The following is a 25,183-nucleotide window of genomic DNA, read 5'->3' as shown; positions in this document are numbered from 1 at the left end:
ATTTCCGAACACTCCTATAAATAAATGCTTTGTCTTGTGACCAACTGATACAGAAAAGTGGTCATTTATGCTATTACACGAGGCACACTAAAAGTTTTAATCATATTCAATAATTTTAATAATTTAAACATTAGTTTTCTTCAGTAGCTTCCAAATCGTGCCCCAGTAACTCAATCTGTGTGAAGTTGTTCTACTAGACTGTATAGATGAGACACACTCACCTTTAGTTCATTTTAGCTTTTTATATATATTTTTAGCTATTTCTGTAGTCAAAATTTGTTATTTTTCTTAAATAGCTTCTAGGTCATGTGACCTATTAACTCAAAATCTGTGTGAAATTATTCTACTAAACAAAATTTTATTCCATTTTGGCCCCTTTTATTTAACCAAAATTACATTTTAAAAAATATTCATAAAATGTATTACCTCAGATGATCATCACTCGTTACCCGTAATGTTCAATTGCATAAAATTCTAGGACAGGATCTATTTCATTACATGTTCACTTACCTGAAATATGATTTTGAGTTCATGGAGCACACAATTTGAAAGCTATTGAAGAAAACATTATATTATTTAATATTAAAATTATTTAAAATATTGAATATGACTTAACATTTTAATTAAGGATAGCGTGTCTCATGTAATAGCATGAATTACCACTTTTTTGTGTCAGTTGGTCACAAAGCAAGACATTTATTTACATTTGTTTGGTTCGGAAATTGACGATCCCCATTCATTCATTGTCATTCATTCAGCCTAGTGTTAGTTCACACGCACGCACACACGCACACACACACACGCACGCACACACACACACACACACACACACACACACACACACACACACACACACACACACACACACACACACACACACACACACATTTTCGACCTGTCATTCAGAATAGTATGTCTGTATGCTTTGTGTGTATGGGTATGTGTGATATTTTAGTAGTGTATATGTGCAATTTTAGTGTTTTTGCATGTCTGTATGAGTCTTTAGTAGTGTGCTTACGACAAAACATAGTTTTTGTCCTAAACGGTCCCTTATAATAGAACATATACAAACACTCTCAATCTTCCACTCAGACCCTCTTCTCACACGAAGAAGAAATTTTTGTGTATCATCACCAGTTGGTGGCAGTAATGCACCTCATGATTGTTTGCCAATCCTACAAAACGTCAAAGAAGATTCCCGCTCCCAGCAGTCAGTTCGTTTCCCACCTCGCTGCAGCTGCAGCAGGATGTCTGTGTTCATGGATCTGAATGTGCTGTTTTCTGCAGACAGGAGCCGCATGCAGAGCCTCGTAGAGACAGCCGCTCACTGTGAGTCCACTTCCAGTTACCCTGACTCGGGTCTGGTCTGTGAATCCATCCCATTCGGTCTGTTATAGTTCAGAATAACAACAGGGGTATCACAAGTTAATTTGATGGCTACACCTGGATACGCTGTCAAGCCAGCCGACGTGGGTTCAATGCGGGTCTCTAGCTTCCACAGGCCAAACCCATGTTGGGTAAATAGTTATTTAAGTGTGCGTGTGTGTGCATGGTTGATTGTTATGTACGTCTCAGAAATCAAAATACGGCCCGTGTCGTATTACTCTCATGGGGTGGGATCATAGACATAATATAATAATCTATGGGAGGCACGACCGCTCCAAGTTGGCCTCCGTATGGGGTCTTAAATTATGTCTATGGGTGGGATGACCGCTGTAGTGATAGACATTGTTTTACGGCAGTGGTTTTTGTTAAAAAAAAAGTCATTCATAGAGAAATCGTTCATAGACGTGGTTAGAGTACCCCAAAATTGTACTCAAATCATAGTAGTATACGCTCAACAGATGTTTTCTTTAGAAACCATATAAAATATTTCTTAAGCTTTAATTAAGCAAATGTAAAAAAAAAAAAAATTTGGATAAAAGGTCTATTTAAGTACTGACATACTGATTATAACATCTGATTTAATAGTTTACATTTAAGTAATCAGTTAGCCAAAAATTAAAAATTCTGGTATTTTAAAGAGTATTACCAAAATATTTATACAAATAAGGAGTTAGGTTTGGAGGCTGGATCAAGACCAGATTTACCACGGGGCCCAGGGTGATCAGTGTTTTTTCATGACGTCTCTTAAAAAAAGAACGAAACACAAAAAACAGAGCAATATTTCATCATTTGGTATACTAAATACCAAATGATGAAATATTGTTCTGTTTTTTAAATACCAAGTGGTATTATATAAAGATTAACATTAATAAAATTAATGAGATATTTTAGCCATTAATTAAGCCACTTTAGGTTTACTGTTTTTAATTAAAGCATGTTTGTTCCTTCTTCAGTGGGATTCTCCACTGTCGCCATCAACTATGTATTTGAACCCACAACCAAGAAGAAACAGGTGCGGTTGGCTGCTGTGTTTTCTGACACATCCAGTACTCCTGTCAGTCATTGCTCAGTAAAGTCTGTTTGTTTCCCCTCTGTAGGAAGTTCCATCGCCAGTGCCGATCAGTGAGCTTATTGGTCAGCTGCCTGTGGTACAGGGTCGCTCTCGTCCAATCAAAGTGCTGAATAGACTAACAGTGGTGATGTCAGAGGCCAGTCACTTTGTGAGTTATCCATTGGAGAATGTTGATCAGAGTACCAGATGAAAGTTTTTATTTATTTCTTTTTTATAAAGTTGTGATGTGTGTTTGTGTGTTTTGCTCTCCTAGAGGCCAAATGCTACAGAGTATCGCGCCTTTGACCTCCTGGCCATCCAGCCGACCACCGAGAAGCTCTTCCATGTGAGATTTACTGGCCCTTTGTTTAATCTGAGCTGAAGCAGAATGATGCTTCACCGATTTTGTTTTTTTTTTTATAACTCATTAGTATTAAAGAAACAAAGTTTTCACTGTTGGCCAAAAGACAGCATACAGCTCGCCATATGGGAATTATGACTGCTCCTTTTGAGAAAAACAAAAGGAGCATGATATATCGGCATTCACAACAGACTACACCGCTATTTTTCTCTGCTGACCTCCATTTCACAGGAATGGGAAGCTGAGAAGAAATGTCAGAATGAGGGTTAGGTGGAAGGAGAAGACCAAGATTCAGTCTTGATCTTGGTGCTCAGCTGTTAGTTCAGTTACACCAAGCAAGAAGTCTGCAGGAGAAGAGGCAGGACAGGGTCTCTTTTGCAGTATTGACCTCCTATGCAGGCTCACATTAACAATTATACTTTTCAGAAACCTTTGTTGCTGATGCAGCATCAAAAGGCTCAGAATTCTTTTGATCTTAGGTTACGTTCACAATGCAGGCCTTATTCGTCAATTCAGAAATTTTTTTATGTGGTTGTTCATATTTCCAAATAGATGCAACTTATGTGCGGATGCATAGTAGAGAGCACAGTAACGTCAAACGTAGAGCACATGTTCAGTGCTGGTGGAAGTAAACATGGAGGGAAATGGTGGCGCATATGTTGTAGTTTAAAAGTAGTTGTCCAACCGGAGCCAGCACATTAACAAATTAATCCTCATTATTGTCCACCATGGCGGTTGTTTTCTTCCTGCTTGGGTGTGATGTTGGTGATGTTGTTGTCAAGTATCACTGACTTACAATCTGGGTGAAAGCGGCCAGGTCACATTTGAAAAGTTGAGATACATATTGGATTTAAGACCACATATAAGTGGCCTGGGTTGCATCGCTAAAAATTCGACCTGTGTTGATCAGGCTGTCATGAGAAAAATTCTGATACAGGTTGCATAAGAGAAAAAAAAACAGATTTTTTTCACTTCAGGCTGCAGTGTAAAACTGCCTTAGAGTCTTTAGGAAGTGTCTCTGCTTTCTCCCTCAGGGCCACCATCTGTCTGAAAGCATCAATCCTGAAAAACTTCCCTCTGAGCTAAAGGCACTCTGATAGTTTTAACGGAGTAATGCATAGTAACACTGTGTGTTTGTGACAGACCACCTGCATGCTGTGTGACGTTGACATCATTTGCATCTCGGTGACAGAGAAACTTCCCTTCTTCTTCAAGAGAGCGCCCATAAACGGGGTGACCACCTCATTGCAAGTTTCCTGGATTGCTTCCTTGTTTGTGAGTGTTTACGGCATTTCTCATTCTGTAGGCCATTGACAGAGGAGTGGTGTTTGAGGTGTCATATGCCTCAGCACTCAGGGACTCCACCATGAGGCGCTACACCATTGCCAACGCTGTTTGTTTGATGGAAAGCTGCAAAGGAAAGGTTGGTGTTTTTGCATATGATTCTGTGAGCTGCAACATGATGTGACTTTCAGGTCTGAAATTTTGAAAGCTGTTTCTCTTTCAGAACGTCATCGTCTCAAGTGCAGCTGAGAAGGTTAGTGATCAGTAATATGTGGATTAGGGATGCTCCGATCAGGTTTTCTGCTGCCAATACCGATCATCGATCTTAGCCGATCACCTGGATTGACTGTTAATTTTTTGCTGTAGGTATAAATGCTACTATGTGATTTGACAAAATTAAAACATGATCTGGAAATAAATTCACCTAATTCAGGCATAAAACATGCAAAAGGCTTGCAGGCACAACACAGTAGCTATTCAGTCAAAAGGATAACTGAAAAACCTGCAATCAGTAAAATTATATTTCATAGTAAGGCTCTCAGTACCATAAATTAAACGAGTCAAATAAATGTGTCTGTATCAAATAATGTAAAATAAAAAATGAAACATTCATTCAAAGTCAAACGCAGGCTGCATCAAAATAAACAATCAGAATCAGAAGAATTTATTGTCACTGTCACAAAAACGACAAAATTGCAGTTTCAGTTACAACCATCCGTCACGGAACTTTTCTGGAGTTAAAACTAAGCAGTGACTGTTCCTGTTAAGTCACTGGAACAGTGTGTGTGTTCAAGCTGCACCATCAAAAGTGACTAGTAAATAGTAATGAATAACAAGTGTTTTTCTCAGTAAACAACCTGCTGAGACCTATAGAAGTCAAACTAAGATTCAAATGTTGCTTAGATATGAGTTTGGTTCAGAGTCACAAATCTAATCTCTGCTACACCTTTACAAAAACTTAAGGTTCTGACTAAAAACAAGTTTTAATAAGTAACTCCACTGAATAAAATTCCTCATAAATATTGATTTATTGCAGTGGTTCTCAATACAACTCATGTGTTATTTAAATTATAACTTAAGTTGCTTTAAACTTGTATTTTTTGGGGGGTGTCCATGTTAAAACATATAAACATGCAGGAATTGAATATTTGGGAAGTATCTTAAACTTAAAGGTCAGCACCACAGTTTTCTAGAAAAATATTCAGATTTTATTTGGTGGTTTTAAAGGCTCTACGTTGAAGATGGTAAGAAACAAAGGGTTAGTACCCTAACCCTACTTTATTTTTTTTTACTGTCAGCTGCAGTAGCCCTTCTGCTCTCGACTCCCATACAGAGTTGTCAGCTAGTGCTAACACTCAGCCACTCCAGTTTCAAACTCTTCTTATTAAAGTAAGCGTTAGAGAGCTAAATATAATTGAAATATTGGCTACCTTTGACAGACAATTCTAGACTTTTCCAAGATTGGGAGGGTTCGGACCTGCACGTTTGCGCAGTGAAGGAAAGAGGAGACGGCTGCACACGCATGCTGCGAATGAGATACAGGTGATCGGTATCACTGATCATACACTTTTTCACGGAAATTGGCCGATTATGATCGGTGGCCGATTGATTGACACACCTCTAGTGTGGATAGAACACAATCAGTCTGCATTAACCAAAGGTCCTTGATGCTGGTTATCATTTGCTAATGCTAGTAACACTCAGTAACACTAAATACTATTTAATAGTTTTTTAATAATGCAAAAAATCAAATTATATTTGTTACCTATCGTTAATAACTTACGATTGGTAAGGGTACCTGTTGTAGGTACCTTTACCTATTGTAAGTTTAATCATGGTAAACTTTATCCATGATTAAACATCAAAGTGACAGTTTGGTCCTCTGGGGCCAGCATAGCTCTCTAACTTTGTGTTTGTGTGTTTTTAAGGCTTTGGAGCTTAGAGGACCTTATGACATCGTTAATCTGTATCCTCCAGCTGATGATAAATGTCTGATAGGTCCGTTCCACTCTGAAGAAATATGGAAATCAACGCTTTGCATCAGACTCCAGTGTGTGGAGCAGGAACAGTGAGAGAATCAGCAGTTCAGCAGTGTGATGGCACCCCTGTGGTGTCATGTTATGCTCTTTCTGTGTAGTATAGTGTGGAACTTTATTCAGTGTATTGCAGTGAAATACTTGGTGTGTTGTGTTCCTGACGAGTCTCTCAGAGGGGCACTGTTTGGTCTGTCAGATGCTGACTCTAAAGAAGCCGTGTCTTCCACCTGCAGAGCCGTTTTACTGCATGCAGGTAAATTATGATGAAGCCTTACAGCTACAGAATCTTCCTGTTGGTTTATCTCAGTCTGTCTGTTCATCTGGAGTCTCCTGTTGTATCACATTTTTGACTTTGTTTTTGTCCTCAGAAACCAGGAAGACTGCAAGTGGCATTGTGTACACCCGGATCAGTCAGCAGGAGGCCCTTCAGGACTGCGTCGGTAGTAGGTTTTTTCATATTCATGAATCCGATCACTCTACCGGAAAAGGGTAGAGTGCCTTCTCCAGGTCAGGGGTGTCGTCCTGCCTCAAGTGGAGGAGTTTAAGTATCTGGGGATCTTGTTCACGAATGAAGGAAGAAGGGAGCGAGAGATCGACAGGGGGATTGGCGCAGCGTCTGCCGTGAAGCGGGCGCTGAACCGGTGAAGAGAGAGCTGAGTCAAAAAGCCAAGATCTCAATTTACCGTTCGATCTACGTTCCCACCCTCATCTATGGTCATGAGCTTTGGATCATGACCGAAAGAATGAGATCACGGATACAAGCGGCCGAAATGGGTTTCCTCCGCAGGGTGGCTGGGCTCTCCCTTAGAGTGAGAAGCTCGGTCATCCGGGAGGGACTCAGAGTAGAGCTGCTGCTCCTCCATGTCGAGAGGAGCCAGTTGAGGCTCGGGCATCTGGTCAGGACGCCTCCTGGACGCCTCCCTGGTGAGGTGTTCCGGGCACGTCCCACCGGGAGGAGGCCCCAAGGAAGACCCAGGACACGCTGGAGGGACTATGTCTCTCGGCTGGCCTGGGAACGCCTTGGGGTTCCCCCGGAGGAGCTGGAAGAAGTGGCTGGGGAGAGGGAAGTCTGGGCCTCCCTTCTGAAGCTGCTGCCCCCGCGACCCGACCCCGGATAAGCGGAAGAAAATGGATGGATGGACATACAAAGTTGCTTTGTATCTGATTCATCCAATGCTTTGTATCCGAATCAGATACAAAGCAACATTAACTCTGAGCTGCAGAACTTGAATTAAATAAAACCTCAGGCATTTCTTAAAGGGATCCATGATTAGTTGTATTAATATACGTCATTTGAGAAATGTTTATTTTAGATTTGAAAACTACAATAAAAATACTGTAAGCTGTTTGGTTTTTATGAATTTAAATAAGATATTGTCACATGGACATCCTTATGTTGGTTACACTGCAATGCATTCTGGGTTAATGTCATATGCTAATCCCGATTGCAATAGCTTCATCCAGGACAACAGCAATGAGTAGCATCTTTGAGGATTTGAATGTTAAAATTGATGGAAATGTAGAAACCACAAGAGGTAAGAGGAAAGAGTTGGCCAAAGAAGGTGGTGGTTGTGCTGCTTATTTATTTTATTTAGAAACTTTAACTTTTTAAATAAAATGTGCCTCTGGTCAGAACTTGTGGTGCGGAAACTAATTGATGTGCTCTGTTTAGGATCTGGTCTTCGGTCCGGTGTCTGGTCTGTGGTTTCACATTTGGTACTGCTGGCAGTAGCAATAACTTTATCAATTAAAACAGCTTTCAGCACTGCCTGTCTCTGATGTTTCTCCCAGCGTCGTTCGTTCATTAGCCAGTGGTGGGGTTTAGTCTCTTTGGGGATAAAAACTGTCAGCATGGCATTTGGTTTTAGCTTGTGAGGGTAAAGCCCAGCTGTTAGATCCTTCAATTTTGCTCTTACAAATGACTTAGTCTTCTGGAGGGAAATGTTGATAGGACAAATGTGAGTCCTTGGGAAGTTGTTTAGCTCTTTCCCACTGCACTCTTCTCTTTTTTTCATGTCAGAAGTGATGCAGACTCATCTATTTTTTATTTTTAAAGTTGGCCTTCCTGTGCTCACTCATAAAATTCCAGTCCAGAAAGGTTCTAACTGCATCGTCAACCCAACATGGACTGCGCACGTGAAAAAAATGGCAACCTCCATGGGTGAGGTCGCCTTATACACGTGTATATATGGCGACCTACACGTGTGTGTATATATATATATATTTATATATATATATATATCCTATATTATACGTGAGAAATATAACAAAAAATATAAAATTTTTGAAGTTATTGTGAGTTTCCATCCATCCATTCATCTTCTGCTTATTCAGAGTCGGGTTGCAGGGGTAGCAGGGAGGTCCAGACTTCCCTCTCTCCAGCCACTTGGACCAGCTCCTCTGGGGGACTCCCAAGGCGTTCTCGGGCCAGTCGAGAAACGTAATCTTTCCAGTGTGTCCTGGGTCTTCCCCAGGGCCTTCTTGGCCCCGTTAGGACGTTCCTGGGACGCCTCACCACCTCAACAAAACTCTGACATCAGTCATACAAGGACTTGAACCCATGTTGGCTGTGTAGAGGTCTGAGGCCTCAAAATAAGTTGCACGCTCTACCCTATTCACCTCCATGCCCCCATGAATCAGTGTTAATCACATATGCAAACTAACGGGTTTTCTAACTTTGAGTATCAGATTTATTTATTTTTTTTGTCAAGTTTCATAAAAGTTGCAACAGAATCAGTGCAAATACTTGCAAATAAGTACAAATAAGGTAATTATTAAGTATTGAAATGAATTGTCATTTCTGTTCTTGTCACTGAATCAAACAATCACTCTGTTTTGTCTTAAATGAGTTGCTCAAATTGTAGTGACACAGGGGGCAAAATCGTAAACTTATCATTTTTCTATCGGTGTATCTAATATGGCTCAGATGGTTTTTGTAGACTACAGAGATATGCATGATCTACTGTCACAGACTAGAGACGCACTGCCCAGCCCCTCCTGTTTTCCTGTTCCCCTGGTTCTCTTTACCTAGGTTTACGTTTTTCCCCATGTTGGCCAGTGTTTACTGCAGTTTAGCCATATTTACCTGTTGGATGACGTTTTCTCTCATTCTCCTTCCAACTGCTTGCCTTAACAGGTGAAGCTCCTGCTGCCAAACGACCCAAACCAACCTGACAGGGATTGAGAAGGCAGAGCCTATTCTCATTTGTTTTACTGTTTGTACTTGTCTCTTTTTGAAGATGTTTTGCCTCATGAAAACTGATTTATAATTTTGGATCAATAAAGTTTTGAAAATCTTTATTCATTTTTAGCTAATTGAGGAATAACTTAGATGTATGTGTATTTACATACGTTTGTGTGTATTTATACGTGGGTGTGTGTGTGTATATGTATAGTGTCATTGTCAGAACTCACAGAAAGAGAGTTAATATCTGATCCAGCTAGAGGCCACAGCAGATTTTATAGAGAATCTTTTTAGCTGGATTATTTGAGAAGACACACCTGAATTCTCACAGCCTACATCCGAACGCCACAACCTTGTCTTCATTCCATAGGTCAACACCAAAATTAAATTTCATCTTTAACTATTGTAATTACACCTAAGATAAATTAATTTAATCAAAAAAATGTGTGTATGTATTCAATCTTAAGTTTGGGTGCACCGTTGGCAGTTTTCTGGCCGATCGCCAATTACTGATCTTTAAAAAGTCTTACCTGCTGATTTTGATTTTGGCCAATACATTTTTTTTTGTCTGAACTGTCACTGAATGTAGCAAAAAAGTCGCTGAGTTGGCAACATTGGGGTCTCTATTGTTAACTGTAAACATGCAGACATGAACTGGTGGGCCAGTTTATCAGTCAAATCTCTCATGGAAGAGCAACAAAGGACAGTGGCTAGTTTTTAAACCTTTGCTGAGGTAAATAAGATCTGTGGGTAAGACTGGCTTCACATGCAAGTAAGTATTGGCCGATGACCAAAGTTGAGGAAATTGGTGCCAATACATCGGCCAATAAATGTATCCTATATTATATGTTACATGACCACATATCATGTAAACATCACTGTCAGAGATTTCAGCAGGTGTGTGAATGATCTAATAATTGGACTGTTGATTGCAGCCAGGCCACAGTATTAGCAGAACTAGAGGGCGCCAAAACCAAATTCTGTTTAGTGTTCCATGGAGTCTTGGGCCGGCCTTGGTCATGTGTGTAATTCAGTGTGCTTCTGATGTTTTATGTCTGATTGAACTTCTAAGTGTCCAGCAGATGTCACTGTGCTGCTGTGTTTAAAGCCCTGAAGCTTTGACTCCACTATCAGACCATCAGCTGGAGGTCTGAACCAGTCCACCAGTCAGGATATTGTTCATTTGAATATCCTTTAGGATATTCAAATGAAGAGTTTGATGATTTCAGAGTTTTATTAGTGGCAGCTCCAATTCATTAACTTATTGTTTGAACTCTTAAGAAGCTGTGTGGTTTGTTACGTTCAGTCATATTTTATGTATTCTCATTCTGAAATTTTTCTGCTTAACAGAACTTTAGTCCACTTTTCTGAAAGTGTTTCTACTTCAGTGCCAAATTAAACTTCACCTATTTTTCACAAGGTAATATGACAAAAAATACTATCTAGCATCATAATCTAAAATCCCAGCACTCAGGGAAACATTGGGGAAACTCCAAAAAGATAAGAACAACAAATGACGGAGCACAAAAAAGAAGAAACTGATGCACACCATAAGGAGATCAGAACATCAACAGGTCTCAGAACTTAAGAATGTTCTGAGACCTGAACCTTCAGGTTCACACACACACATGCCTACACATGTCTATTCATGCAGACATTGCCTTTGATATGAACATCATCTGAAAATAGCTGCTCTTTCAGACGGCAACATGTTAGACAGGCTTCAAACTCCACACAGACTCTCTGCTCTGGATCATGGCTCAGAATTTTCTAACAACAAAGCAAATGGCTGAAACTCTAGTCACTGTTTTCATTATAAATGTTATGAAATCAAGCTTAAAATGAACAAATAAAAGGAATGAATCTGTTTGTGTTAGAAAATCTGATAAATTCTTGCTTCCAAGAATTTGGAAGCAAGAAATTCTTGGAAGCAAGAACAAGTTTTTCTAAGTTTAAACTTGTTTCTAAGTTTAAACTTAGAAACAAACATTAATGTGAAATGGAGTTCTGCTAGCTGTTTGCAGAAATCTTCATTTATCTGTCATCCTAACAGCCGACATGTTGAACAGTTCAGAATATGTGGATACCCAGATAGCACACGATGTTAAATCAACGCTGAAAAACAGAATCGTTGATTTTTCGTTGAAGTCAACAAATGACGATGGATCAACCATCAAACCACCATCCAATCAAACCGTTGAAACTGTCATTGAATCAATGTTGTTTTGTGTTTGAAATCAAATGACTGAAATGCCGATATCTGATCAACGTCTGATCAATGTTGAATCAATGTCAGCTGTTTTGCCGCACCCCTTCCCCTCCTCTCCTCCTCATCAGAGCTCTGGGTCAGAGCATTTTATTACTGATCGGGGTTATCACGTTTTAAATTAAGCACTGTAGAGGATAGTCGGTGCTGATTCCTTTCTGTACATTTTCTTACTTGTTCATAAAAATTCCTACTGACTGTTTGTGTGTGATATATTGACACACAAACATCTACAACTTACTACAAGGAGTGGAGCGGTCCACCCCTGCTATTTACATGAGTGGGATGGCCCAAACACACAGCTGCTTTGCTTTTGCTTGTTGGCAAAAGATGTTAGTTCAATGTTGAATTATTATCACAAAGGTTGCATGAATGGTTGAGGTCAACAACTGACGGTGGATCAACTATAAAACACACTCTAAAAAGAAAATAGTTGAACCAACTTAATTGAATTGCTTCTGTAGGTAACAAGCAATTCAATTAAGTTTATCAAACTGAATTTATTAAATTTATCCAACCTAATGTATTAAGTTTAACCAATTCAATTTGTTAATTTATTTTTAACAAATTTATTCAGTATGTTTAATATAACAGATTTAAGTGAGTCTTACTCAAATCATTTAGTTTACTTCAAAAATGGTAAATGAACTTACAGAGCACTTCCAGTCATTGTGACCACTGAAAGCACTTCACACTAGAGTCACATTCACACATTTATTTAATGTACAGATCAGTTGGGGTTAAGTGCAAAGGGGTCACATTGACATGTGGCAGGAGGGAGCTGGAATTGAACCGTCAACCTTCTGATCACAAGACAACTGCTCTACCCACTGGCCCACAGTGGCTTATTAGCAAATCTGTCTCTGGTTAGCTTGAGTCATTGTGTCAGACGAGGGATACAAATGTGGTATCAAACTTAATTATTTCAAGTAAAGTCAAAGTGAAAAGTTCCTTTAGGTTAAAATTTGATTGATTGATTGATTGATTGATTGATTGATTGATTGATTGATTGATTGATTGATTGATTGATTGATTGATTGATTGATTGATTGATTGATTGATTGATTGATTGAAATGCCAACATCAAATCCAGTGTGTTTCAGCACTGGTCCTCCAAGCCCTGCAAGTTTTAGGCATTTCCCTAATTCGGCACACATGGTTTTAATTGATGTCTGATTAACAGGGTTTTGCTGAAATGAAAACACGCAGGTCAGTTTGCCTTGAGGACAAGGTTTGGGGGAAGAACTCGTGATCTAAATGTTCAATCAATGTAAGCTGTTTTTCACACCTCCCTTCCCCCCACCACCCACCCCTCACCTGGGCCCATCTACCCCTCAATTTCCTCCCCCTTTCCACTCTCCTCCCCTCCTTGAAACAATTTAAATTTTAGGTGAGAGTTTTAATTTTTCACATTTTATTTTGTAAAAAGATTTTTTTGGCTCTAGTGGCCTTTATTTGATAGTTAATTGACAAGAAAGGGGGAAGACATGCAGCAAAGGTTGCCAAGGCCGGGAATCAAGCCTGCGAGCCTGCGACCGCTGCGTCCGGGACTGGGGCAGGGGTGGGCAACTCTAGGCCTCGAGGGCTGGTCTTTTGCAACTTTTAGATGTGTCTCTACTTCAACACACCTGAGTCAAATAATAAGGTCGTTAGCAGGACTCTGGAGAACCTGCCTGAACAGAGGAAGTGATTCAGCTATTGGATCCAGGTGTGTTGTACCAGGGAGACATCTAAGAGTTGCAGGACACCGGCCCTCGAGGACCAGGATTGCCCACCCCTGGATTAAGACCTCAATGTGTGCAATCTGTGCAGTTTGTGGCACCCCTCATCACCTTCTCATCTCCCCCTACTCCTTCCCAAAACTCCTCACACCCACCCTCTCCTCCCAGCCTTCCCCTCTTTACCCCCTCTCATCCCTTCTTCCCTCCCCCCATCCTTGAGCTCTGGGTCAGAACATTTTATTACTAAGTGGGGGTTAATCATGTTTCAAATTAGGCACTACATGTTGAGAACAGTGGGTTGTGATTCCTTTATGTACATTTTCTTACTTGTCTGTAAATATGATTACTGACTGGTCATAATGTGTTGACACAAAAACATCTACAAGTCTCTACTAGTTGTACAGTCCGACTCCCCCTTTTTACACGAGTGGTTTGTCCCAACCAAACAGCCGCTTTGCTGCTGGGTTGTTTGCAACCGGCTTCTGAATTGAATTCTCCTCTGAGCAGTTTTATGGTAAGTTTTTCAATATTACTTTGATCTTAAATGTGTTTATTGAAAAATAAGGGCATTGTTTTGTGCCTCTACTAATCCTGGTTATTTTGGGGCAAAACAGATATTTTTAATAATTGAGGTCATGTCTCATTTTGTATTATTTTCATCCTGCCCACTGCTGCAGGCCTAAGTATGAAATCCTGTGAGATTTTGTGAGATTTGAGTTTTTAAAATAGGGCGGGGCCTATTGTTTGGTCTGGGAGAGCATGTGGTGGACAAGAAAGTGTAAAGCTGGCTGCTCCAGGTGGGCTTTAAATTGTTGTGATAGTAATCACTTGTTTTTAACTTTTTATTATGATGTGCTTAGGGATGTGCTTAGATGTGTCTCTGTTCCAGAACAACTGAGTTATATATTTGCATGACCGTCTGCAGCCATCAAGAAGAGCAGAAGGTTGTTAATCATCCACAGATTCCATTCAGGTGAGGCAGAAAGGAAACACTTAAAACATGTAAGGCAGGTGAAACACTGAACTAAACCTGCTAATGACTGAATCAGTATGTTGATTCTTGGGTTGGTAACTGGTTAAACTGAACTGGTCTATTATTACTGGTGTGGGTTCTTTATCAGCACGTGGACATTTTGTAATGAATTTAATAAACTTATTTGGAAATATTTGTAGTTAATTGAAGATTAAACCAGCTATTTGATGGAAGTTTATTCTGTATAAATTACAAATTATTTTTCCAACTACAGTATAAATCAGCTTTTGTTCTATTTATCTGTCTCTGGTGTGTTAAATAAACCCTGATCCTCCCTGAGTTTTATCTTTAGGTTTTCAGATAAGCAGCCTTTATTTTAAATATTGATTCTCTCATTTTAACATGAGTGCAGAATCATAAATTTTACCCTAGACAGTAGCTTGATAGGTAAATATAGTTGTACACGTAAACATTAAGATAAATATTATTGAAAGATTAAGATAAAAATTAACAACAATGAGGGTACATGGGGAACTATATGGTTAGTATTTGTTCTCAGACCTGTAACCAGTACACTGTTTAATCTTTCAATGTCTTTCAGAACTTTTCAAATGTTAATCATATTTCTAACCGGCACCTTCCTCACTTTTATTTTTGTTTCTCAGTCGTTGCTCTGCAGTTTGACCCAAAGCTGACTCTTGAGGACTGCAGTAAAACTGTCAAGTGGCTTCATTACACACCAGAATGAGAGGAAGACATCACAAGGAATCAAAGTGACGCCAACCAGAGTGAAACTGGGGTTACCACAACTTGTACTGTTTCCCTGGTTCATACAGTACAAAGTTTAACCTCATGGACTCTGTTCTTCTGTGGACAATAGACTGTTATTCTGACAGTCAAAAAGGAGTCAAATATGTTTAAAGATCTGTCTCTCTTTTCTTAAAATGTTATATCAAACCCATATTTGTCATTCTTAACCTTTTGTACACAGTTTACCCATGATCTGCCAATAATATAATGTTTAACACCAGTGAAGAAACTTTTAGTGGTATGTTATGATGCAGACCTATCAGACCTAAAAATGTACATAAATCCTTAGCTTTCATTCAATATGAAATCAACCCAAATCTGCATGTAGAACCCCATTCAGATGAAGGTTGAATCAATGTTGATTCCTAACTGATTCAATGCAATATCAACACAAATATGCATGTAAATTGACATACAAATGATGGTTGAATCAACATTGATATGTCAGTTATGGTTGAAACCCTAACGTTGATTCAACATACAAGTCACCGACCACTTTCAATGTTGTTTCAATGTTTCTGTGCTATCTGGGTATGGAGTCGTTTTCCTCAGAAGAACTTTATCTATTATTGGGAATTCTGACTCGGTGACACATTTAACTAGTCAGACTTTTAACACAGATTTCCTAACACAACAGCATGCTCGTCAGTGATTAATAACTAGATTTGTAAATAAATCATTGTACAGAAATAATCTGATTTATGTTTTAATTGGAGGTCTGATGGGAAGAACAATCCCAAGAACAAAACTCTGATAAGTCTAGACAGGAATGCTGGAGCCTGCAGCTAGTTTCCCCTGCCACGCGGAGGAATTTCCCCAAGCAGGAAGGAAAGGGATGAGTCTAAATAAGGGCATGGGGCAGATTCAAGGGCTGGGAATGCTCTGCGTCAGAAGTGGGATAGGCTGTTGACCTGTCTATAAAAGCTGATGACGATGGAAGAGCTAAGACATTGAACCACTGAGCTATACTCTGAACAGACTGAACCAGATCCAGAATTATGCTGTTACAGCCACTCTGGAGCTTCCTGCTAGGACACTCGTCTCTCCTGCACTCCCCCTTCTTCCCAGTCGTCTTCTCCCTAACTGTGTACCTGATCTTCTGCCTGCCATTTCTGCTGCTGGACCTGCTCTCCTCCAGGTGGAGCTTGGTGCGCAGGTACAAGTTACATCCTCAGAACTCCATCAACTGGACCACAGTGCAAAGCTGCCTGGCTCTGACCCTCTATAACCACCTGATTTTCATCTTCCCCCTCACCGTGCTCAACTGGTACCTGCGACCAGTGCTGTTGCCCCAGGAGGCTCCACCCCTACCTCAAATGGTAGCTCAGGTCCTGGCCTGCCTGCTCCTTTTTGACTTTCAGAGCTTCATCTGGCACCTGCTCCACCACAAGGTGCCCTGGTTATATCGCACCTTTCACAAGGTTGGTTCAGAGTTTAAGGTTTTATCATGTTCTGTAGCTTTTATTGATCTTTCTGAAAGTTTTTCACCCTATGCTCACCTTTCTTCCTCCTGCAGCTGCACCACACCTACACCTCCACCTCGGCACTGACTGCAGAGTACTCCGGGATCTGGGAGACACTGAGTTTGGGCCTGTTTGCTGCTGTCAACCCTTTGTTGCTGGGCTGCCATCCCCTCACAGAGATGCTCTTCTTCATTGTGAACATTTGGCTGTCGGTGGAGGACCACTGTGGTTATGATTTGCCCTGGGCTACACACCGTCTGATCCCTTTCAGCCTGTATGGCGGTGCACGCCACCATGACCTCCACCACCTCAAGTCGAAATGCAACTATGCACCTTACTTCACACATTGGGACAGTTTGGCTGGGACGCTGTACACATAGGACTAAGCTGTAGGGATGAAGTGTTCCTGAATGCACCTCAGCTTGGACTGCTACAAGATGTCCAGACACAGATATTCATGGAGTGATAAAGACTCTAGGACTGATGGGCCAGTACAGAACCTCTCTTTTTTTTTAGTTGCAATACTTATATTTATTGATGTATTTATTACCAGTCAAAGCTTTGAGCCAGACTTAAAGCTTCCAGTAGTCTTGAAATTCTGTCAGTCTTCACATGGAGCTGCTTCAGGACCCGCAATCCAAGTGAAGTTCTGATCCAGGTTCTGTATCTTTAAAGACTTTTGTTTTAGTTTAAAGTTGATCTTGAAACAGTCAGAAAATTTTTTATATTGAACAGTTTAACCTGCACAGTTTGTGTAGTTTTATACACACCTCTTGGTCTCTAGAGGAAAGTGAAAGGAATGTGAACAGAGAGCAAGAATAAGCTGAGAGGGAAGCTGCTGGGCAGGAAGAGGAAGGAGATGACAAAATATGAGAAATTAAGCGGAGGATGAGGAATATTATGTAAGAATTTTTTGGAAGGAAATGTTTGAAGGAAATTGTGAAATCTACTGTGAAAAATGTAAAAAATAATGCACTGAGAAAAGAAATCAAATAAATATTTCAAGGAGTAACGATTCCTGTTGTAAGCTGTTTTTTCTATGTTTGTTCTTAAAACTAGCACTTCCTTTTCTACATTAATGTATAACTTGACCAGCTATTTCCAGAAGGAGAAAACATTCTGAAAGGTTTATTCCGATTCTGCTCACTGAATCTCTTTGACAGCTACTGATTATATTACTGACCAATTGTAGCTGAGTAGGTGCTATTGATCACTTAATTCAGATCAGATGTTGTTTATCACATTGTTAGTAATATGTTAATGATCTCATGTTACATTCCAGATCCAGATGTCTGACCTGAGTAAACTGTGCAGATGATTCACCAAATTCTGAACATCCACCCGACCACCATACCCACTCTACCCTTATCTCTTCAGAGAGATTGGATCAAAATTGGGATAAGGAACTATTTTATAGTTGTTCCTTTGGAATATATTAAAGTGGGTCTGTAACTTTTATTAAGTAAAATGTTTTTTTATGTATTTGTTGAAACAGTGACTATGTTGTGACAGTATGGTAGCGTACAGATAATCTGTGAAAAAAAACCAAGCTTCTCTGCCTTCTCCCAGTGCTCCCAGTACTAACTACAGAAATACATAGCTAAGTTAGAAACAACCAATCAGAGCCAGGAGAAGGGATTTAGCATTGTCAGTCACCTTTGTGTGTAAGCTGTTCATATCGTCCCCCTTTCTCTCCACTATGCTGGTTCATCACAGCAGAGTCTGCCAGGATTGCTCAGGCTAGTTAGCATCACCACCAATGACGGCAATTTTCCTGTGAAAAAACTCTGCCAATAGTACCTTGAGCTGTGCATATACAAGTTGATTGACAACGTTCAGATCCCCCTCTTGGGTCTGATTGGGTATTTTTGGTCTGGAGCAATGCATTTCTTTAGTCAGCAATAGTAGCTCAGGGAGGAGGTGGAGGAGAGCCATCTTTTCACAGATTATGTGTTTCATATTATACTGTCAGGACATAGTGACAGTTTTAGCAAATATGTAAAAAACATATGTTCTTTATAAAAGTTAATACAGCTTTAAAATACTGAAGCATAGATATACACTACATCAGAATAAATAAGTAAAAGCAAAAAATTGGCTTTATTAGAAGCTTCTGATCTCTGGGGGAGAAACATGTTTTGTTTTTGTAGCAAAAATCAAACTTCACCCTTAAACTGGAGACTTCTTTTTCACATGAACTTTAAAAGAAAGCTCCCCATCAATAATTAATCCCAGATACTGAAACTGGTGTCTTGCCTGAGAGTTTTAATTTGGACAGTTCTGATTAATGGGATGTTCTCTGAGGAAACATTTGAAAAATGCATATTTTGTTTGCGGCTGCACAGTGGCGCAGTTGGTAGAGCTGTTGCCTTGCAGCAAAAAGGTTCTAGGTTCGATTCCTGGCCCCAGTCTTTCTGCATGGAGTTTGCATGTTCTCCCTGTGCATGGTGGGTTTTCTCTGGGTACTCCGGTTTCCTCCCACAGTCCAAAAACATGACTGTCAGGTTAATTGGCTTCTCCAAATTGTTCCTACGTGTGTGTGCATGGTTGTTTGTCCTGTGTGTCTCTGTGTTGCCCTGCAACAGACTGGCGACCTGTCCAGGGTGACCCCGCCTCTTGCCCGAAACGTTAGCTGGAGATGGGCACCAGCACCCCTCTTGACCCCCACCAAGGGACAAGGGTGTAAGAAAATGGATGGATGGATATTTTGTTTGCTTAGTTTCAGCATTTGATACTATTTGAAATAAGGCTGACACAGCAAAATTTGGAAAAAGTGAAGTGTTGTTAATACTTTCCACTTTATATTCATTTGGATAGTCAAAGTGTAACTAACCCCTGAATCCACTTTTTTGCTGATAAACTGTTGAACTGGGCTGGCCCAAGACTCCATGGGCCCCTAAACAAAATTTGGTTTTGGGGCCCTTCTGCTCATAATGTGGACTGGCTGCAATCAACAGTCAGCACTGTCAGAGATGCTGTAAGTGCATAGCAGTTGTGCGAATTATGTAATTATCTATTTGCATTATATGCATAATGTATGAATGTATCAATAAAGGATACATTTATCGGTGCCAATTTCCTTAACTTTCTATGATTGGTGATCAGCCAATAATTTGGATGAGAAGCCAGTCATATCCAATAATCTTATCTACCTCAGGTTTATAAACTAGTCACGATCCTCTGTTGCTCTCCAGTGAGAAGTTTGACTGATAGACCAGACCACCAGGTCAGGTCTGAACGTTTGAAGTTAACAATAGCCACTGTTGTCAACTCAGCAACTTTTTTGCTATATTTAGCAACGTTCAGATATAAATAATTGGTATCAGCCAAAATCAAAACCAGCAGGCCATGTGTTTTAAAACTGTGCACCCCAATTTAAGATGGAATACATACACACATTTTCATGACATTCTTTGATTAAATTAATTTTTCTTAGGTGTAATTAAATTAGCTAAAATTTTAATTTATACCAGAGATCTTTCTCACCAGAGTATGTGGACCAGACCTAGTGAAAGCTGAGAATATGAATTAATGCTGAAACTAAGCAATCAATTTTAATTCTAGAAGTTTCACATAACTTAGAAGTTGATGTAAAAATGTTTTGTTTTAGCCACATAAATGATTATGCTCAGCAGTAAACAAGATATCGCCAATTACAGCTTAGAGTAGCTCATTCATATATTAATGCAGTAGCCATGTAGCCTGATGTAAAAACATTTTGCTAGCCAATGTTAAACATTGAGAAATTTTAATTGTTATCAAATGTTATCGAACACGCCATTATGAAGCCAAAAAATCCTCAGAAACATACAGAGCCAACCAGGAGAATCAACTCATTTAAAGTTAAGACTTTCACACAAATATAAACATTGTAGCATAAATGTTTGGTTGTTGAACTACAGTTGAAGATTGCTATCAATCTAACCAAAGAGAAACTTTTCAACATTTGTGCAGCTGATTTCAGATCTCAAAAATGAAATATGCTATGGAAGAATGAAAAATACTTCCTTGCTCCAGAATTCAAAATATGGTATATGAACTGTTGCTATGTAAATTGTGTTCATGATTTGTTGGCTTAGAATCACTTCATTTTGGAATTTCCCAAGAAGTGCTCATCTACTAATGATTTTCGGACTTTCTTTTCCCAGTTTAGCCCAGACCATGATGTGTTTCCTGATGGGAATTTACGCAAAGCGGGAGGAAGGAAGCTGTGCAAGAGGGGGTCTGTTTCTTTCTGATATGATGCAATCATCATTACAATAATAAACTGTAGGAAGTCCGATGTTTGGTTTCAGAATGAGAGTCTGACCAGTCCAGTTTGGATTTCAAGTCTGGAACAGATTAAACTGATAAGGCTCATCATAAACTAAATCAGTCTGCTCTGACTCATTTAGTCTCTATGTCTGAATCTTTCCACAGAGACATTAAGGGTGAATTCACACCAGACCTTTTTAGTCCACCTTAATTGAACCTTCCGTTGTTTATCTGAAAAGTCTGATTCATTTGCAGGGCCGTGCAGAGACCACTAAAGGGGAAGGTGTTCAAAAAAAAGGGGCACATCTAACTGCCTTATAGGACAGAATATTAACAAAGCCACACAGCTTTCAGAGTTTAATAAACAATGATAAATTACAAAATTGTGAGACATACAATCAAAGCTAAGGAAAATCTCTCTATAAAGCATACAACTACGTATATGTAAGATATTTTATTAGTAATTTCTTTCTGCAGGTCTATTTTGTTATAGGAAAGTATTGCAATATTAAAACCCGCAATGTAGCAACATATGTAAATCAGAGCTAGACCACCAGACATATTTTGTCTTTACAGAATTACACTATAAAAAAATATAAACAAGGGCACAATGCAACCTTTTAGCGTACTGTAATCTATAAATCAAAGAGCTGCCTGTTTGCTACATTTGCTACATACAAGGACAGAGTCCATGAGGTTAAGCTTTGTACTGTATGAACCAGGGAAACAGTACAAGTTGTGGTAACCCCAGTTAGACTCTGGTTGGCGTCACTTTGATTCCTTGTGATGTCTTCCTCTCATTCTGACGTGTAATGAAGCCACTTTTTGACAGTTTTACTGCAGTCCTCAAGAGTCAGCTTTGGGTCAAACTGCAGAGCAACGACTGAGAAACAAAAATAAAAGTGAGGAAGGTGCCGGTTAGAAAGATGATAAATTTGAAAAGTTATGAAAGACATTGAAATATTAAACAGTGTACTGGTTACAGGTCTGAGAACAAATACAAACCGTACAGTTCCACATGTACACTCACTGTTAAATTAATATTTATCTTAATCTTTCATTAATATTGATCTTAATGTTTGTGTATACAATTACATTTACCTATTAAGCTGCAGTATAGTGTAGGATTTATGATTCTGCACTCATGTTAAAATGAGAGAATCAATATTTAAAATAAAGGCTGCTTATCTGAAAACCTAAAGATAAAACTCAGGGAGGATCAGGGTTTATTTAACACACCAGAGACAGATAAATAGAACAAAAGGTGATTTATACTGTAGTTGGAAAAATAATTTGTAATTTATACAGAATAAACTTCCATCAAATAGCTGGTTTAATCTTCAATCAACTACAAATATTTCCAAATAAGTTTATTAAATTCATTACAAAATGTCCACGTGCTGATAAAGATCCCACACCAGTAATAATAGTCCAGTTCAGTTTAACCAGTTACCAACCCAAGAAACAACAGACTGAATCAGTCATTAGCAGGTTTAGTTCAGTGTTTCACCTGCCTTACATGTTTTAAGTGTTTCCTTTCTGCCTCACCTGGATTTAATCTTCTTCTCCTTTAGGTTTTAACGGCAGCTTGCATCCATTTATGTTGCACTACTGCCCTATATTGACTCCTACCATCTACCCCTCAAATTTTCTTAAAGATCCCAGAGTTTAAAAAAAAAAACGAAAAATCTTTTTCCCCTCAATACTATTCAGTAGGTCGATCACCTTCTCAAATTCCATTTCCCTACTAACACTTAGTTCCGTTTTTAATAATCTTCTTTGGCTTTCATACTTTCTACATCTGATCAAAACATGTTCCACAGTTTCTACATCACCACACCATCTACATAAACCAGTAAGGTGTTTCCCCATCTTAAAAAGAGTTCCATTTAGGAAACTATGCCTGGTTCTTATTCTATTTATAATCATCTCCTCCCTCCTGTTTATTCCTCTGATCCTTGCTACATCGACTGTATTTTGTATCCTAAATAAATGTCTTCCATTTATTTCATTTACCCACCTAGCTTCCCATATTTTCTTGCTTTCTTTCCAAATTATACTTTTGCCTTCAGATTTACATAACTTTATTTGCATATCAATATCATCTTTTTTAATCGTCTCCTTAGCCAGCCTGTCCGCTCTTTCATTTCCTGTAACACCTACATGAGCAGGAGTCCAGAATAATATAACATTTTTATTTTGTTCACATATCCTATGATGAACTGCCATAATCTCATATAAATATTTTGATGATTTTTGTACGTCCCTTTCCGATACTCATCAATGCAGATAGAGAGTCACTACAAACTAGTATTTATTCATATTAGTTTCCTTCACCCATTCTAAAGCTACTAAAATAGCACATAATTCTACTGCAAATACACTCAATAATCAGATGTTCTTTTTGAAATACTAATCTTTAATTCAGGAATCACTACGGCTGCTTCACCGTAGTGATGATAGGTAGTGGTTGCGTCACTCTTGGGGTCTTTTGACCCATCAGTATAAATTTGCAAGTAGTGTTTATATTTATTCTGCATTTGATTATAAAATTCTTGGCAAATATCTAATGTTGTTTCTTTTCTTAACATGTGTTAGTGTTCTGTCTACATTAATATATTTCCAAGTCCATGTAGGTCTCAAAGGCCACAATACAGTTGGACTAAATTCCTTATAATATACATTAAAAATTTTCGCACAATCATCCCCAACCCACCCAAAGCTATCAATTTGTTTCTTTCCTCTTTCCCAACACTTTTCTACTACTTTCTTAACCGGGTGTTCTGCATTATGTCCTTTTAAACTTATCCAATAATTGACCATTAGCTGCTGTCTTCTAATGCATAATGGCATTTCTCTTGACTCTACTTGTAAAGCACATATTGACGTTGATTTAACTGCCCCTAAACAAATTCTCATTGCTCTGGCTTGCATGACATCTAACTTTTTTAACCTAGTTTTGGCTGCTGAACCATACACCACACTCCCATAATCTATTCTTTATCTAATTAGTGACACATATATATTTTTAAGGGAATCAAAACTTGCACCCATGTCAATCTTGCTAAACACCTCATAATGTTTAGAACCTTTTTACTTTTCTCCATAACATGTTCTATGTGATTTCTCCAAGTTACTTTCTTATCAAAAACTACACCCAAAAACCGAAACCAATTAGCCCTTTCTAACTCTTTCCCATACAAATACAACTTTTTATCAACCCCTATTTTCTTATTTGTGAAAAACATTACTTTTGTCTTTTCAATTGAAAATTTAAAGCCCCATTTTACCCTCCACTTACCCACTTTATCTATACCTTCCTGAAGTTTAATAATAAGATGTTCCACATTTCTTCCCCTTTTCCATAATGCTCCATCATCAGTAAAGTGACTTACAAAAACTGATAGATAAATCTTTAAAAATGTCATTTATCATAACTGAAAATAATGTTGGACTTACCACACTTCCATTCCATTTTCTATTTTACATAATTTAGAAACATGATATCCTATTTTAACTTGAATATTTCTATCCCGTAAAAAATCCCATATCCAATTAAACATATTACCTCCTATACCTATCTGATGTAATTTAATCATTAACCCTTCCCTCCATAGCATATCATATGCTTTTTCCACATCAAAAAACACAGCAACAACAGTTTCCTTATTAATTTGAGCTTTTCTAATATTATCCTCTAAACATAAAATAGGATCTATTGATCCTCTTCCTCTACGAAAGCCACTCTGATAAGGAGCAATTAAATGTTTTGACTCCAAATATTGTGTCAATCTCTCATTCACCATCCTTTCAATCAGTTTACACAAATTAGATGTTAAACCCTGGAAATTACCCTGTAATTTCCAGGGTTACTATGATCTTTCCCAGGTTTCTTCAACGGAATAACAATAGCTTCTTTCCACTTACAGGGCAGTCTCCCCTCCTTCCAAATCTTATTGTATAAAATTAATAATTTATTTAAAACTTACTCACTTACATGTCTTAACATAATATAACACACTTCATCTTTACCTGGAGCACTATTCCTAGTTCTATCCAAAGCTCTTTTCAGCTCTCCAATAGAGAAAGGATAATTCATCAGATCATTATTATTCTCCTTTCTTCTTAAGATTCCATCATTTTCCTTTTTAGTTCTCTCCCTTCCCTCTATTTCATTAACTGATAAAATTTTTCCCACTATGAATCTCTACAAATGCTCTCACTAACATATCAGCCTTTTCCTTGTCAGTTACAGCTACTATATCATTTTTATTTAGTATAGAATATCTCCATTCCCTTCCATCTCCTCCCATTTTTTTGATCATCCCCCAAACATTCCCTAGTTTTGTACTACTGCCAAATGTGTTACAGAAACTTCTCCAAAATTCTCTTTT

At 38.7% G+C, this 25,183-nt stretch overlaps 2 protein-coding genes across 4 annotated transcripts; both read left to right on the top strand.

The window, feature by feature from the left end:
- Nucleotides 1-1,112: 1,112 nt before the first annotated feature.
- rpp30 (ribonuclease P/MRP 30 subunit) lies at nt 1,113-9,418 on the top strand. Of its 3 annotated transcripts, none has more exons than XM_017301693.2 (11): nt 1,113-1,329; nt 2,340-2,398; nt 2,484-2,606; nt 2,712-2,783; nt 3,942-4,031; nt 4,105-4,221; nt 4,306-4,335; nt 6,011-6,048; nt 6,292-6,371; nt 6,487-6,561; nt 9,255-9,418. In XM_017301693.2, the coding sequence occupies exons 1-11, from the start codon at nt 1,248-1,250 to the stop codon at nt 9,290-9,292; spliced, it is 804 nt and encodes a 267-aa protein (XP_017157182.1). In that variant the 5' UTR covers nt 1,113-1,247; the 3' UTR covers nt 9,293-9,418. The 3 variants fall into 3 exon arrangements, with proteins under 3 accessions (XP_017157182.1, XP_017157181.1, XP_017157180.1); XM_017301691.2 differs by having other exon boundaries at nt 1,156-1,329; nt 6,487-6,558; XM_017301692.2 differs by lacking the exon at nt 3,942-4,031 and having other exon boundaries at nt 1,149-1,329.
- Nucleotides 9,419-9,562: 144 nt separating this feature from the next.
- ch25h (cholesterol 25-hydroxylase) lies at nt 9,563-17,550 on the top strand. The gene is made up of 3 exons (XM_008438096.3): nt 9,563-14,262; nt 14,928-16,493; nt 16,589-17,550. The coding sequence occupies exons 2-3, from the start codon at nt 16,071-16,073 to the stop codon at nt 16,913-16,915; spliced, it is 750 nt and encodes a 249-aa protein (XP_008436318.1). The 5' UTR covers nt 9,563-14,262; nt 14,928-16,070; the 3' UTR covers nt 16,916-17,550.
- The last annotated feature ends 7,633 nt before the right edge of the window (nt 17,551-25,183 follow it).

The sequence above is a fragment of the Poecilia reticulata genome, chromosome 19 (assembly GCF_904066995.2).
Source record: "Poecilia reticulata chromosome 19, P_reticulata-male-v2, whole genome shotgun sequence".
In the NCBI taxonomy this organism is placed as follows: domain Eukaryota; kingdom Metazoa; phylum Chordata; class Actinopteri; order Cyprinodontiformes; family Poeciliidae; genus Poecilia; species Poecilia reticulata.
This window is presented reverse-complemented; position numbering and strand designations above follow the sequence as displayed.

Coding starts and splice junctions, on each gene's coding strand:
- rpp30 (XM_017301693.2), top strand. CDS start 1,248: ATGTCTGTGTTCATGGATCTGAATGTGCTGTTTTCTGCAGACAGGAGC. Junction 2,607..2,711: donor TGTCAGAGGCCAGTCACTTT/GTGAGTTATCCA, acceptor TTGCTCTCCTAG/AGGCCAAATGCTACAGAGTA. Junction 4,032..4,104: donor AGAGAGCGCCCATAAACGGG/GTGACCACCTCA, acceptor CTCATTCTGTAG/GCCATTGACAGAGGAGTGGT.
- ch25h (XM_008438096.3), top strand. CDS start 16,071: ATGCTGTTACAGCCACTCTGGAGCTTCCTGCTAGGACACTCGTCTCTC. Junction 16,494..16,588: donor TATATCGCACCTTTCACAAG/GTTGGTTCAGAG, acceptor TTCCTCCTGCAG/CTGCACCACACCTACACCTC.